At 35.3% G+C, this 14,921-nt stretch overlaps 1 protein-coding gene across 4 annotated transcripts in view; it reads left to right on the top strand.

The window, feature by feature from the left end:
* Dck (deoxycytidine kinase) overlaps positions 1–14,921 on the top strand; it is a 38,658-nt gene that overhangs the window by 8,963 nt on the left and 14,774 nt on the right. For 2 of the 4 annotated variants that reach the window (XM_020154696.2, XM_074042043.1), the window contains exons 3-6: positions 1,672–1,865; positions 3,058–3,205; positions 7,329–7,444; positions 9,808–9,898. In XM_020154696.2, coding sequence (XP_020010285.1) covers positions 1,672–1,865; positions 3,058–3,205; positions 7,329–7,444; positions 9,808–9,898 — 549 coding nt within the window. Of the gene's footprint in view, positions 1–1,671; positions 1,866–3,057; positions 3,206–7,328; positions 7,445–9,807; positions 9,899–11,746; positions 13,912–14,921 lie in introns of those variants that run through there. The other 2 variants (XM_020154697.2, XM_074042044.1) reach the window with 2 other exon arrangements.

Genomic DNA, 14,921 nt, shown 5'->3' with positions numbered 1-14,921 from the left:
TGCTGGAGGCTTGCCTGAGCCTAAGATTTCAAGGCCAGCCTGGGCAATTGTCTCAAAAAGAAAAAGGGGAGAAAGAAAAAAAATTCCCTATCATTTTTCTCTAGTGGTTTTTAGCATCTATTGCTAATTGTTGCTTGACTCTAATACATCATTTGCTATTATAAAAGATATTTCTCTCAAGTATTCTAAATTTATTAGCAGGAGTTCAGTAAAAAAAAAAAAAAAAAAAAAAAAAGACATTTTTTCTCCACTACTACATCATTACTTACAAAGCATTTCTAAAGAAAAGGCTAGAATAAAATGCTTGATGCATATTTTTTCTTCTTATCTACAAATTTCCATAATGATTCATTGATGCCATAGCAATTTCCAAAGATGATGACTAGGTGTTTTTAAAATGCAATGAACTCATGGATTTTTAACCTTCCATTTGTTTTGGATATTCAAACTGTCCTATATTTGACCAGAGGAAACTGCTTTTTGTTGGCTCCTTTGCTCTTTACCCAGTCCTTGGGTAGTTTATTGGAACTCATTTTGAACATTTCCTTTTCCAGACTTGTAATCTGGCACAGAATCTTTCAGCGAGAAATTGTGGAGATCTGAATCTTGGTGGTTTTTATGCTTCTTCCTACAGGCTTGTCATTTTTTATAGGCCTTTTGGTGGAGAGAGCTATGAAAACTATTTTATAGAAAGAAAAATAATTCATGAGTTCTAGCTGCTATTTCCAATTTAGATGTACGGTTACAGAATTTCTACCTAATTTTTTTTACAATTGCATTTTTCTCAACAGTATTGAATTATAAAGTTTTGAGAATCTATTCTGTCGTATTAAAAGATGAGTTTTACAAACTCAAATGCTTAAAGGGGCCAGCCAGCTACATAAATACAGTCATCCTCTACTTACCCCAATTTATGATGATTCGATTTATAATTTCCAACTTCGTGATGTTATGAAAATAAGGCATATTCAGTAGAAAACGTACTTTGATTTTTTATTTTTAATATTTTCCTGCAATGCTGTTTTGTGCTGCAGCAGTGAGCCACAGCTCCTGGCCAGCCATGATTATGAGGCTACACAACTCATCGTCTACAGTGTACTGTGTTGCTAAGCTATGATGTTTGGTAGGTTAGGTGTCTTTGGTGCATTTTCAATTTAGGATTGACCTACCAGGACACAACCCCATTGAAATCAAGGAGCATCTTTAAATCAGGTCTGTTAGAGAGTCATCAAGGAATAGTGTGCTACATATTATATCCCACCTGTTGGAGGCATGTGTGATGTGGCTATTACTGATTTTTTTCAAGAGGAAATAATAGCACAGTATTACTATTTAAAAAAAATCTTTTATAAAGAAAATATACAAATATTTATTTAACTTTTAAATATTGACAATTCAGGTTTTTAAAAAGTCCCGTTTTTGGATAAACTGATAATTTCTTTCATAGGTTATTTGTGACCTCTTGTGAGAAAGGTCAGAAGATTCTTTTAGACCTCAGGTAACTGAAAATATATCATGGGAAAGAGTAGGAGGAAGGGGACTTAATTATCTTGGTTTTGCTAATATTGATGCATTTATTTATATAATTTCTCTTTTAAGCCTTTAAAAAGTTTAAATAGCCCTACTGATAATTAGCTTCGTTTTTTTTTTCTTTTTGCAATTTCAAAATAGGAACTGACAACGTCCCAGAAAAGTGGTGGGAATGTTCTTCAAATGATGTATGAGAAACCCGAACGATGGTCTTTTACCTTCCAATCATATGCCTGTCTCAGTCGGATACGAGCTCAGCTTGCCTCTCTCAATGGCAAGCTCAAAGATGCAGAGGAACCTGTGTTATTTTTTGAACGATCTGTGTATAGTGACAGGTATATAAATGGCTTGTACTTGGCTGTTTGGAGTCTTGGCTTACAACTAGACTTTTTTCCCCCCAGTTTGCTGGTAATCAAATTAGAGACTGAGTTGGAGGTGTGTGATAGAAAATGACGTTTAATACCCTCAGCATTCTGGTACTAATGGCAGTGGGAAGTTCTAACGTTTATAATCTCTAGTTCCCATGGAAACCATAGAGAATAAGGTGGCCATATAATTCAAATTTGCAGAAAAGCTTTATTTTTTCTCCTTTTAACCCTTTTAAAATTTCTCATCTGCTGTAGTTAAAGCTGGGTCTATATTCTAGTCTCTCATCTGGAGAAAGAGATAAAAATTAATAATTTCTGTGGTGTCTTAGAATTGCCCTTTTTGTGCCAGGATTCTTTTGACCTCCAAAGTTATCTCAGAATAGAGGTTTTCAAACTTTTTGGTCTCAGGACCCTTTTCCATTGTTGAAGATTATGTTCCCAGAAGTTAAGATTTAGAAATATAAAAAATTGACTTAACCCATTTCATATTAACAGAGAACATACTTTTGATAAAAAGTTAACATTTTTTCAAAACAAAAATTAGAGAAGAGTAACACTGCTTTTCATTGTGGCAGAGTTCTTTAATGTCTGACTTAGTAGAAGATAGCTAGATTTTCATTTATGCTTCCATATTCAATCAGTTATGATATGTTCTTTGGTTTAAATGTAATAGTGTATCAGGTAATCTGGCTTCTCACAGAACTTCTGGAAGGATCTCAGGGAATTCACAATATTTTGAGAACCAATGGCCAAGAACCTATTTCCTTTCATTGGAAACTCCTGTTTTTTAAATCTGCTGTCTGAGGCAGTATCTGCCACAGGATTTAGGAAACTGTTTCATGTCTATTTAATAGATCAATTCTCCTTTCCTATTTTTTTGTCTTTTTTTTTTAATGTGTTTTGTGGAATGGAGTTTGAACTCAGGTCTTTGCGCTTGCAAAGCAGGTGCTCTAGTGATTGAGCCATGCCTCCAATCCATATTGTTCTGGTTATTTTGCAGTGGGTTGTCATGAACTGTGCCTGGGCTGACCTTGAACCACATCCCTCCTAATCTCAGCCTCCAAAGTAGCTAGGATTACAGACATGAGCCTCTAGTGCACATTTCATTGTAGTTTTTTAATTGAAATGACATAATGTGTTGATGAGGACTCTTTTACAGGTATATTTTTGCATCTAATTTGTATGAATCTGACTGCATGAATGAAACAGAGTGGACAGTATATCAAGACTGGCATGACTGGATGAATAATCAATTTGGCCAAAGCCTTGAATTAGATGGAATCATTTATCTTCGAGCTTCTCCAGAGGTGAGACCCAATGAAAATTTGCTTGCTCCATTGCAAATTTAAGTAGTATTTAGAAATCTTTTCAGAGAGATGTAATATAATTTAAGTTCATTCCTCCAGCTCAAAATTCATAACAGTATAGATAGAAGCTTTCTATTTTCTTAGCAAACTAGAAGCCTAAATGTGGCTATAATCTGTTTAGTTGCTCTTTTAGTTCTCTCTCTGTTCTTCCTCAGTTCTGTTTTTCATTTTCATTTTTTTCCTAATGCTTACAGGTTCTTTCTACCAACCAGAGTTAGAGTAAAGGGACTTGCTCCAATAACTTCAAAAGTACAGGTTTAATGAGGTGGGATTTTGGATATTTTAATTATTGTTGAATTTCCAGTACCTAGAACACAGTCAAGGTACATTTAGGAGCTCAATAAATATTTGCTCAATAAATGGCATCTTCTTCTATGGCTGTTGGTGAGTTGGAATGAATGTGTAGTGGTGGCTACACTTGGAAAGAGACTTAAAAGGATCTTGCTATTATCAGTTAGGGAGCTCCTGATGATGAGTTATAATATAATAACTCATCCTTATGATGAGTTATAATAGTCCTGTTTTCATATTATATTTTGTAACGTACCCAGGACAATTAAGTGGATGCCTTTTATAAAACTAACGTAAGCTGGGCACTGGTGACTCATGCTATAATCCTATCTATTTGGGAGACTGAGATCAGGAAGATCGAGGTTCAAGGCCAGCCCCAAGCAAATAATTTATGAGAGTCCATCTTCAAAATAACCAGAGCAAAAATGAATTGACGATATGGCACAAGCTATAGAGTCCTGAGTTCAAACCCCAGTCCCACCAGAACAAAAAACCAAAAACCAAATCAAAATAGCAAGATTTTATAGTTAGTAGGAAGCTTTCTGGCTCTGATGCATTCCAATTGTTTGTTTCTTTTTCTTTTTTAATTTCTATTATTTTGGAAAGCCATAAGGTAGACTGTGAATATAATTGTCATAACTTTTGCCTGAAATTATTTTGAGTATTATATTGCTGTTGAAGCAGAATTTTCAAAGAAACCAGGTTTCTGATTTTTAATGGATGATTTTGTTCCTCTTCTAATGTCAAGTAAGCCAAGGTTTAGCAGTTGCAATAATTTTGAGGTTCACTTTTATGCTTAAAAATTTGCTTGTTTTGATTACAAAAAATAATAAATGTAAATGTTAAAAAAGAACATAAAGAATACTAATGATTTCATTCTGCTAGAAACATTCATAGTCAGTACCTCAAAGACTAACACAAAGCCAGGCATGATGTTACATGCCTATAATCCCAGCACTTGGGAAGCTGAGGCAGGGTAGTGATTTCCAAGTCAGCCTGGGCTACACAGGAAGACCCTGTCTCAAAACTAAACAGAACTGTTATTTTATCAATATTGTTGTCTTTTGATTAAAGGATTATTTCATTATTGAAAAGAGAATTTGTCATAGACTTCAAAGCATAGTTATATGCTGCCATAGTCTTCATGCATGTTACTTAGGTTGGAAATTCTTTTTTCTTTTTGTTTCTTTTACAGTGCTGGGGATTGATGTAGGGCCTTCTACATGCTAGGCTAGTCCTTTACCACTGAGCTAAGGTTGGAGGTTCTTTTATCTTTGGATACGTGAATTCATTTCCAAGGTTCTGTGAAATCTCATAAATTATGTGGAATTTTATATAATGTATATTTTCAAGGGAAATGATCTGGAGCCACACTGCCCAATGTGGTTATTTAAATTTACAGTTACTGAAATTAATGTAAAATTTAAGAACTCAGTTCCTTGGTCACGACGTTAGGCATGTTTCAAGTGCTCAAATGCCACAGGGCCATTTTACTTTAAGCATAGGGCAAATATAAAGCATCCCAAAATTCTTTTAGTCTGTGGTAGTCTAGAACTTTCATCACATTAAGAACCACTGCCTTTAATGGTTTTTAAATGAACCGAACACAGACATTTCATAGTCAAGTTTGGTTAACCACATAAGATTGATCTATTGGCATACTTTTAGCTGTCCTCTAAAAATTTTAAGTAGGTGTTTAATGAATCCCCTCCACTTTTTTTTAACTAAACTTACATTAGTTGTATTTTATGTGTGGATACTGAAAATCGAGAGTTATTTTTACTTACTTTGGAAAGTACTGCTTAGTTTAGAGACACCAAATGGCCAAAAAAGCACAGAGGGAACAAATGAACTATTTCAACTCTCTAGAAGGACTAGAGATTTTGACTATTATAACTAGAAAAGAAAATAAAATTTTAATGGCAGATAAAAACAATTTCTTATGTTGATACACACACACACACACACACACACACACTCTCTCTCTCTCTCTCTCTCTCTCTCTCTCTCTCTCTCTCTCTCTCTCCAATGGAACTTTATTCGGTCATAAGGAAGAATGAGGGTTGGTGGAATGCTCAAGTGGTAGAGTGCCTGCCTAGCATGCATGAGGCCTGAGTTCAAGCTCTAGTATTGCAAAAAAAAAAAAAAGAAACTTAAGTGGTGGTTTGAAGGTAAATTGATAGAATTGGAGGGCATCATGTTAAGTGAAATACCCTAGGTTCAGAAAGACAAAGATCAAATGTTTTCTCTCTTATGTGGAACATAGATCCAAAAGATAAGTGTGTATACAAAAACAAACATGATCATATACAAACTTACATGTAAAACATGTTTGTAACAGTGGAACTACTCTGTGGAACTTGGGGAAGGAGGGAAAGGAAAAAAGCATGATAGAAAGTCAGCAATATTGAAATACATTATGTCTGCAGGTAGAGGACATAATGATAGGTATTGAAAGCTGTTGAATACACTCTGGAAAAAAATTTGGAGGCTTCTTAAAAATCTAATCATAGATCTGCCATATGATCCAGCAGTACCACCCTTGGGGATATACCCAAAAGAATGTGACATAGTTTACTCCAGAGGCACCTGCACACCCATGTTTATTGCAGCAATATTCACAATAGCCAAGTTATGGAAACAGCCAAGATGCCCCACTACTGACAAGTGGATCAAGAAAATGTGGTATTTATACACAATGGAATTTTATGCAGCCATGAAAAAGAATGAAATGTTATCATTTGCAAGTAAATGGGAACTGGAGAACATCATTCTGAGTGAAGTTAGCCTGGCCCAAAAGACCAAAAATCATATGTTCTCCCTCATATGCGGACATTAGATTAAGGGCAAACACAACAAGGAGATTGGACTTTGATCACATGATAAAGCAAGAACGCACAAGGAAAGTACAAGGATAGGTAAGACACCTAAAAAACTAGTTAGCATTTGTTGCCCTCACTGCAAAGAAACTAAAGCAGATACTTTAAAGCAACTGAGGCCAATAGGAGAAGGGGACCAGGAACTAGAGAAAGGTTAGTTCAAGAAGAATTAACTTAGTAGGTAACACACATGCACAGGAAATCAATGCAAGTCAACTCCCTGTATAGCTATCCTTATCTCAACTAGCAAAAACCCTTGGTCCTTCCTATTATTTCTTATACTCTCTCTTCAACAAAATTAGAGATGAGGGCAGAATAGTTTCTGCCTGGTAGTGAGTGGTAAGTGAGGGGGCTGGGGAAAGGGAGGGGAAGGGGGGAAGGGGGGAGAAATGACCCAAACATTGTATGCACCTATGAATAAAAGAAAAAAAAAAAAAGAAAGCTGTTGAATAATAGGGAGGGAAGGGAAGGGGTAAGGGAGAATAACAGAAGGGGTTGAACTGACTAAAGTAAACTATACTCACAGTGGGGATACATTGAGAACCCCTTATGAACATTGACTTTGTAATTAAAAATGAAAGACAGGACTGTAAAATAGGTATAGTGGGGGGGAGTATTTACGGGAAGGGGAAGGGGGAGGGACTGTGGTTGATGGGCTTCATATACATATATGAAATAGAACAATGAAACCTCTTGCAGTTGCTTTAAGTGGCGCAGGGGAGGGGGTTGCTGGGAGTGGAGAGAGATGGTGGGGGTGACCTAACCAATGTACAACGTAAGACTATTTGGATTGGCACAACAAATCTCCCCTGTACAATGAATATATGCTAAGAAAAATGAAAAAAAAATTTAAAAAGAATTTCTTGTCTTTTTTTCTTACTGCTTGCTTTAAGAAATGCCTAAGTAGAATATATTTACGAGGAAGAAATGAAGAGCAAGGGATTCCTCTTGAATATTTAGAGAAACTTCACTATAAACATGAAAGCTGGCTCCTGCATAGAACTCTGAAGTAAGACTTTCTTATTCTTGGTTGCTATTCATTTTCATTATCTTTACCAAAATTTAACCTGAGATTTGGGAAGTGTGAGTAGCAATATGTAAATATTTGCATTTAGATACTTATTTATTGGTTTCTCCCAGAGTTAGGTGTGGATTTTAATTCTCTTGATGCCGTGAGATTCCATTCTCTTGAAATTTTTATAACTCATTATTTCCAATGGTATTGACAGCATAACATTCACATTTATCTTTATCTTGTGTACATTACTCTATTTCAGAAATAATTTTATGATAATGTAGTCTCCCCACCTGCAGTTTCACTTTCCGTTAGTCTGAAAAAACTAAATGTGAAATTTTAGAAATAAACATTTCATAAAATTTTAATTGTTCAATATGCCTGGTGCACCTGTAGTCCTAGCTATGTGGATAACATAGTGAGAACCTGTTGCAAAATAAATAAAAAATTCCCAACATTCTGACTAACATGATGAAATCTTGTGCTAACCTGGTCCATCCCATCCTGCCAAGTACAGTCCAGGATGTGAATCACTCCTTTTTTGTGATGTCCATGCTATATACACTACATTACATGCCTGATAATCATATATAGTAGCTGTTTCTGTTATCAGATTAACTGTCACAGTATTGTAGTGCAACCCTTATTTTACTGAATAATGACCCCAAAGTGCAAGAGAGGTGAATGATGCTGGCAGATTCGATATGCCAAAGAGCCATTAAATGCTTCATTTAAGTGAAAAATTTCAGTTTAATAAGGAAAGGAAAAAATGCACTTTTAAGATGGAAAAGGCATTAAATTTGTATATGTACATATAGGAAAAAACAATATCTATAGAGTTTGCTACATCTACGATTTCATGCATTTACTGGAAGTCCTTCATGGATAAGGGGGATTATTATATGTCAAAAATTTTTGGGGAGAGGGGAGTAAAATTAGGGTTTGAACTAATCACTTGATCCATGTTCCCAGCCCTTTTTGCTTAAGTTATTTTTCCAGATAGGGTCTTGTATTTTTGCGTGGGGCTGGTCTCAGACTGTGATCCTCCTACCTGTTCCTCCCAGTTAGCTGGGATTATGGTTACATGCCACCATGTCCAGCTTATTAGTTGAGATGGGTCTTGCTTGCTTTTCTGCACAGGCTGGCCTCAAACTCTTGATCTCCACCTTCTGAGTAGCTGGGATTACAGGTGTGAGCCAACATGCCCAGCCCAATCAAATTTGTTTTTTAGATCGTGATCTAGGATATAGTTTAGTGTAGTTGTTGAGTTAATAACATAGACTTTCTCATTAGTCAGCTCTTGGACAGTGTGTAACCTAATAGCCTCTGCTTCAGAATGACTTCCTTGAGGTTTTTAAAACATTTTTTTTTTTTTTTTGGTGTTAATGGGGTTTGAACTTGCTAGGCAGGTAGGTGCTCTACCACTTGAATCACTCTGTCAGCTGTTTTTACTCTAATTATTTTGAACAGAGGGTCTCCTTTTTATTCAGGTCAGTTTCTACTGAGATCCTCCTAAATACACTCTCACTCCACCTCTCCATAGCTGGGATGATAGGCATATACCACTGTGCCCAGCTTTTCTGTATTGAAGTGGGGGTCCTGTGAACTTTTTTTGCCCAGGCTGGCCTGGAACCGCAATCCTCCCAATCAGCCTCCTGAATAGCTTGGGATGACACACATCCCACTGTGCCCAGCTGTTGGTTGATGGGGGTTAGGGGTGTCTTAACTTTTTGCTCAGGCTGATCTTGAACTGAGATCTTTCCTATCTCAGTCTTCCAAGTAGCTAGCATTATAGCTATGAGCCATTTGCACCTAGCTTTCTCTGTTTTAATATTTCTCGCCATCTTTTTTCCTCTCACCCTCTTTTTTTTTTTTTGCCATTACTGGTGTTTGAACTCAGGGCCTCATGCTGATTAGGTAGGCATTTACCACTTGAGCCATTTTGCCATCCCATGTCTCTCTGTCTCTGTCTCTGTCTCTCTCTCTCTCTCTCTCCTTTTGGTGACACTGGGGATAGAGCCCACTGACTTGCACGTTAGGCAAGCACTCTACCACTGAACTACACCCCTAGTCCTCCTCATCTTTAAAATGCAAAAATTTCTTCTTTATCATATTTTTTTGTTGTTTTTGAGGAGAATTATATCATAATCCCTAGTTTTAATATTTTGTACCTGAGATTTTTTATTTACTTGTAGTAAATCTATATGTGAAAGAACAGGCTACAAGTTGTATTATTATTCAGGGTGACTTTAGTGTAAAATGATTAATGATGTTTTGATTTACTAATGATACAAGAATGAATTTTTAGTTTTTTATTTTTATTTATTGTTTTTCTGATTTCGTGTCTTTTTAAACAGAACCAATTTTGATTATCTACAAGAAGTACCGGTCTTAACATTGGATGTTAATGAAGACTTTAAAGACAAACATGAAAGTCTGGTTGGAAAGGTAGGTTTAGACAAGAACTAGTGTTTGTTTTGTCCTCTAAAACTGTACTAACTGAGAAAATTTTCTAACAGAATAGTTCATATAAAATCACATTAAGAGACAGTTAGAAGCACATATTTAACTGGGATTTGAACTCAGGGTCTTGTTCTTATTAGGCAAGTGCTCTACCACTTGAGCCATGATGCCCAGGCTTTTATGCTTTCCATTTAATTTTTCAGACAGTATCTCACTTTTGCCTGAGGTTGGCCTCTGGCCAAGCTCTTTCTATCTACACCTCCTGCATAGCTGGGATTGCAGGGGTGTGCCACCGTGCCTGGCCCTATAGGTGTTTCTTTTTTAATCCTTTTTTAAAAAATAATAACTTGTAAGATTAAATTTATCTTTTTTTGTGGGGGAGGTGGGACTGGGGTTTGAACTCACGGTTTTGTTGCTTACAAAGCAGGTACTGTACCACTTGAGCCGTGCTGCTACTCCAGTTTGCTCTGGTTAGTTTGGGGATGGGGTCTCCAGAACTATTTGCTGGGGCTGGCCCTGAACTGGGATCCTCTCGTTGTCAGCTTCCCAAATAGCTAGGATTACAGGCTTGAGCCACTGGCACTCAGAAAATTTATCCTTTTTCAACTGCATTCAATATGGGAGATACTTAAAAGTTGTAGAGTATGGATCTTAACCATTTTTAGCTGAAGTTTGTGAGATTAAGAGATTTTAATTTTAAGTTTTATTTGGGGCTATGTCAAGGTTGACTTGACATTACCTAATCATTGAGTCATTATCTCAATCAAAGTTAATTTAACCCTCAGAGAATTGGGAGTTAAACATATTCTTAGTGAGCAGTGCCTTACTGGTAAAAGGACAGAAAAAAGGGAGAAAAATCCGTAGAAGAACATTTGATACAACAGTAGGGGGAATTGTATAACAAATGGCCTTATATGTACATTAATTACCTTAGTGATCGAGGTACTGATCTAAGAACTAAAATTATTTGCTGTTTAGTTTTGAGAGAAACTTGGGTTTTTTTTCCCTCTTATCACAAAATGTCTGGTGTTTACTGTAAGAGAAACTTGATATTTGTAAGGGATATATCTTGAAAATTTGTCTCAACATTTTACATTACAGCATATGGTTGTTTCCCTGATAATAAAAAAGTAAAGTATACTTAGATGATTCAAGTGACCTCTTCTTACTATTAATGATGTTAAATACATAAGATAGTATTCACATATGGTAATATTAAAGTAAAAAATTGTTAGTCATTGTACTAACAGCTAACCATTAATTTAATTGAATATGTAAAGCCACTTTTTAATTTTTTCTAACAGTTCTTTGTTTTGACTGTGAATCATTTTACGTTACTTATTTTTACTTTTACTGATAATGCTTTACTTAGCTTTTTATTTTATTTTTTTTGGTGGTGGTTCTGGGGTTTGAACTCAAGGCCTCAGACTTGCTAGGCAGGTGCTCTACTACTTAAGCCAACTCTGCGGGGCCCTGTTTTGTGATGGGCCTTTTCGACATAGTGTCTCACAAACTATCTGCCCAGGCTGGCTGCCTGATCTTTGCCTCCTGATTAGCTAGGATTACAGACGTGAGCCACCAGTGCCGGATGACTTTCTTTCCTTTTTTTTTTTAGATTTGTTTATAAGGCAGTAGTCTTTGTCTTTTCAGGAGAATTTTTATGTTGTCTAGAATATATAAAGAATTACGAGTTTTGCTTTGTGGCATTATTTTATTGGCTAGGTTCTTTCAGAGCTTACATAGCTTTCCCCATCATTATATACTCTTAAATGAAGATGAATATTAGATGTCTCAAATTAGTCAAATTATATTACTTTTTTTTCCTTCTCTCAGGTCAAAGAATTTTTGAGTACTTTGTGATCTTGTTGAAGACTGCAGGCAACCAAATGTTTCCAGTTACTTCAACTTTGTGTATCTTCGTAGCTCAATATTCAGACAAGAATCTTTAGAAGACTCAGCTTTTTAACCATTTTTGTTCTGAGGATAACAGTGTTTTGTTTTTGAATGAATCTTATGTAAAACTTCATGACCAGTTTTCTCTCTCCCTCTCCTTTCCTTCTTTGTTTTTGTTTTTTGACTAGACCTATTTCGTTACCTCTCTCAATAGTTAAGTCTGGAGATAGCTAAACCACATTGTAAAAAACACAGCCTTCTCCTGTCTTTCCCCACTCTTATCCTCCTCAGCACATTGACAGTTTCCCATGGTGCTTCTCATCTTACTGGTGATCAATTTTTTAATTAGAAACTTTAATGTTGCATAGTAAATGGTATGTGTCCTGTGTAAATTAGTGTGCCTATTAAAGTTGAAAAGTGGAATATAAGGAATCCCTAGAATAAGTATTGTGGGTTTTTTTTTTTTTTTTTTGCTCTTTGGTGGTTCTGGGGATAGAACCCACAGAATCGTGTTCTCAGCAAGTACTCTGTCACTGAGCTAAATTTCCAGTCCCTGAAGTTTTGAGTATTTTTAATCAAGGTCCTCTCCTTCCACCCTAATTACGTTAAAGATAAGACCAAGTTTAGTATTTAATCACTTCATTTATATTGATTAATATTTTTGTAACACATTCATAGAAGAGCAAGTTCAACTTTGTTCCCAGTTTGGTAATGTCATAACCTATTTTATAAAACATTTAATCTTTTCTCTACCTTTGTTTCTTCATCTGTGATATAGGTGCAACTTCTTTCTTTTGTATGGGATTTTGGAGAATAAGAAGGAATCATTGTTTACTAAAAGATAGCTAAACGTTATTACATGAGTATAAAGATTCTGCTCTCATGGAGCATAAAATAGCTACCTGCTTTTCCCTTCTCAGACTGGTTTTAGAAAGGAATATTCTTTTATTTTTTTTATTGTACTGGGGTACATTGTTAAATTTACAAAAGTTCTTACCATATATTATAGTTGAATTTATCCCCTCCATTGTTCTCCTTTATTTAGAAGGGAATATTCTTGCTATAGTTAAAAGATTTGTTGGACTTGGAGGCATGGCTTACGCAGTAGAGTACCTGCCTAGCAAGCATGAAGCCCTGAGTCCAACCCTCAGTATTGGGACTATGGTTTTCCTTAAATCATTTGAGGCAGAAGTAGTTTTTCCTAAATGTCTTTTCATTTTCTTTTTCTGGTGGTACAGGGGTTTGAACTCCACGCCTCTCGTTTACCAGGCTGGAGATCTACCATTTGAGCCACACCCCAGTCTTTTTGCTTTTAGTTCTTTTTTTTTTTTGGATAGGGGCTCACATTTTTGCCTAGGCTGATCTGCACCTTGATCCTTCTTATTTACGCCCCCTGCATACATGGTGTGATGTGCACCATCATGCCTACCTTATTAGTTGAGATGGATTCTTATTAACTTTTTTTTTTTCTGCCAGAGCTGGCCTTGAACCACTATATTTCTGATCTGCCAACTTTGTAGTTGGGATTACAGGTATAAACCACCACACTCAGTTTTGAGTTTTTATGGAACATGTTAGTGGACCATAGTCCATGATCAGTTTTTCCATTTATTAAATTTCTATTGTTCCTGCACTGGGAACAAGCACCCTTTCTTTGCCTTTATACTTGTGGAGAACTCAAATAAAGAAATCGAAGCCAAGGTGTACTGTTTTCTTAGTAATTCTGTCTCTGTAGACCCACCTCTTAATTTTCTGCCCCCTGCTTTCTTCACTGTCTGGAGTCATTAGGCATTCTGCTGTTTTAAAACTTAAAATAACACACATTTCTAGTTTGAGAATATTGTGATCACTCTTTACTTCAAAGTTTGCTTTGCTTTGTGGGATTTTTGCCTTTCCAGAGAAATTACTGATAAAAATGACCTTGCTTTATAGATAATACATCATGAAATCTTTACCTTTTTTTGTTGTGGAACTAAGAAATAACAAATAAAGGGAGATTGAAAGCTTCCAATAATAAGGCACCTTATCTCTAAACTACTTATGTGAAAGTCTGCATGTATTAATTTTAGGTCTGTATTTAATTAAAGAGGTTTTTTTTAATCCTAGTTTTGAAAGTTAAGGGGTGCATTATTTTTCTATGTAATTAACCTTTCTATTTTACATTTTGAAAAATTGTGTAATTTGAAACGAGTCACATTTATTTTGAAGCTATAATTTTTCTTTTAAAATACTACATTTTGTTTTTGTTTTCTCATTCAATGATGCTAAGTTGGTGGGTTAACCAGTCCAAATTCACTGATCTTGAAAAGACTTAATTTCAAATCTGTATTAATTAATCATAAATGTTTATAACTTTTATATTTTTGAGCTTTTTGGTTTTTGTTTGACATAAATTAATTTGCCTACTCAAATATTTGTCAATGAATAAGTTTAAGTTTCATGAACTACAGTAGAGGTAAACTCATTGAAGTGGTTACATCTTTTTTTTTTTTAGATTTAAAATGTATTCTACTTTTGAGTAAATTATGAGTACAAAAATATAAAAGTGATCTATGTAAATTATATTGACTTTATTATGGAGCCTTATAAAAATTCAGTGATTTTCAGTGCTCTTTAAAATGTTTAGTTTGTACTTGGTAGGTGTGAGGCAGGAGGAATATGAGTTGGAGGACAGTCTGCGCTACACAGTAACATAGTAAGAACCTGTTTCAAACTTAACAGAAACATTTAATTTAATGACTTCTAGCCTGTAGAAATGAAAAGAAATTAATAAAATTTATTTATTTGTCATGACTAAAAAGTAGGCATATGAGAATTGAACCTAGTAGTCTGCATAATTTCTTAGATTCCATTTCCTGTATATTATCATCTATCAGTTTATGTACTGATTTTTACAGCTTACTGTTCTAAGAAAGTAATTAATAGTGTAAGACTTATTTTCCTTATCCAGAATTTCTATTCTGTTATCCTGGAAACTTAGAGCATTATATATACTGAGCCACCTCAGTATATGAAACTTAGGTCTGTCATATTTTAAAGAACAGAGTTCTTAAAGTGTTTTTAAAATAGGGATATAAATTTTATTATCTCCAGAAAGTTTCTTGGTAAATTAAAA

This window comes from Castor canadensis, chromosome 9, assembly GCF_047511655.1.
Source record: "Castor canadensis chromosome 9, mCasCan1.hap1v2, whole genome shotgun sequence".
NCBI lineage: Eukaryota > Metazoa > Chordata > Mammalia > Rodentia > Castoridae > Castor > Castor canadensis.
The sequence above is the reverse complement of the archived record's forward strand: the minus strand, read 5'-3'. Positions and strand labels throughout refer to the sequence as shown.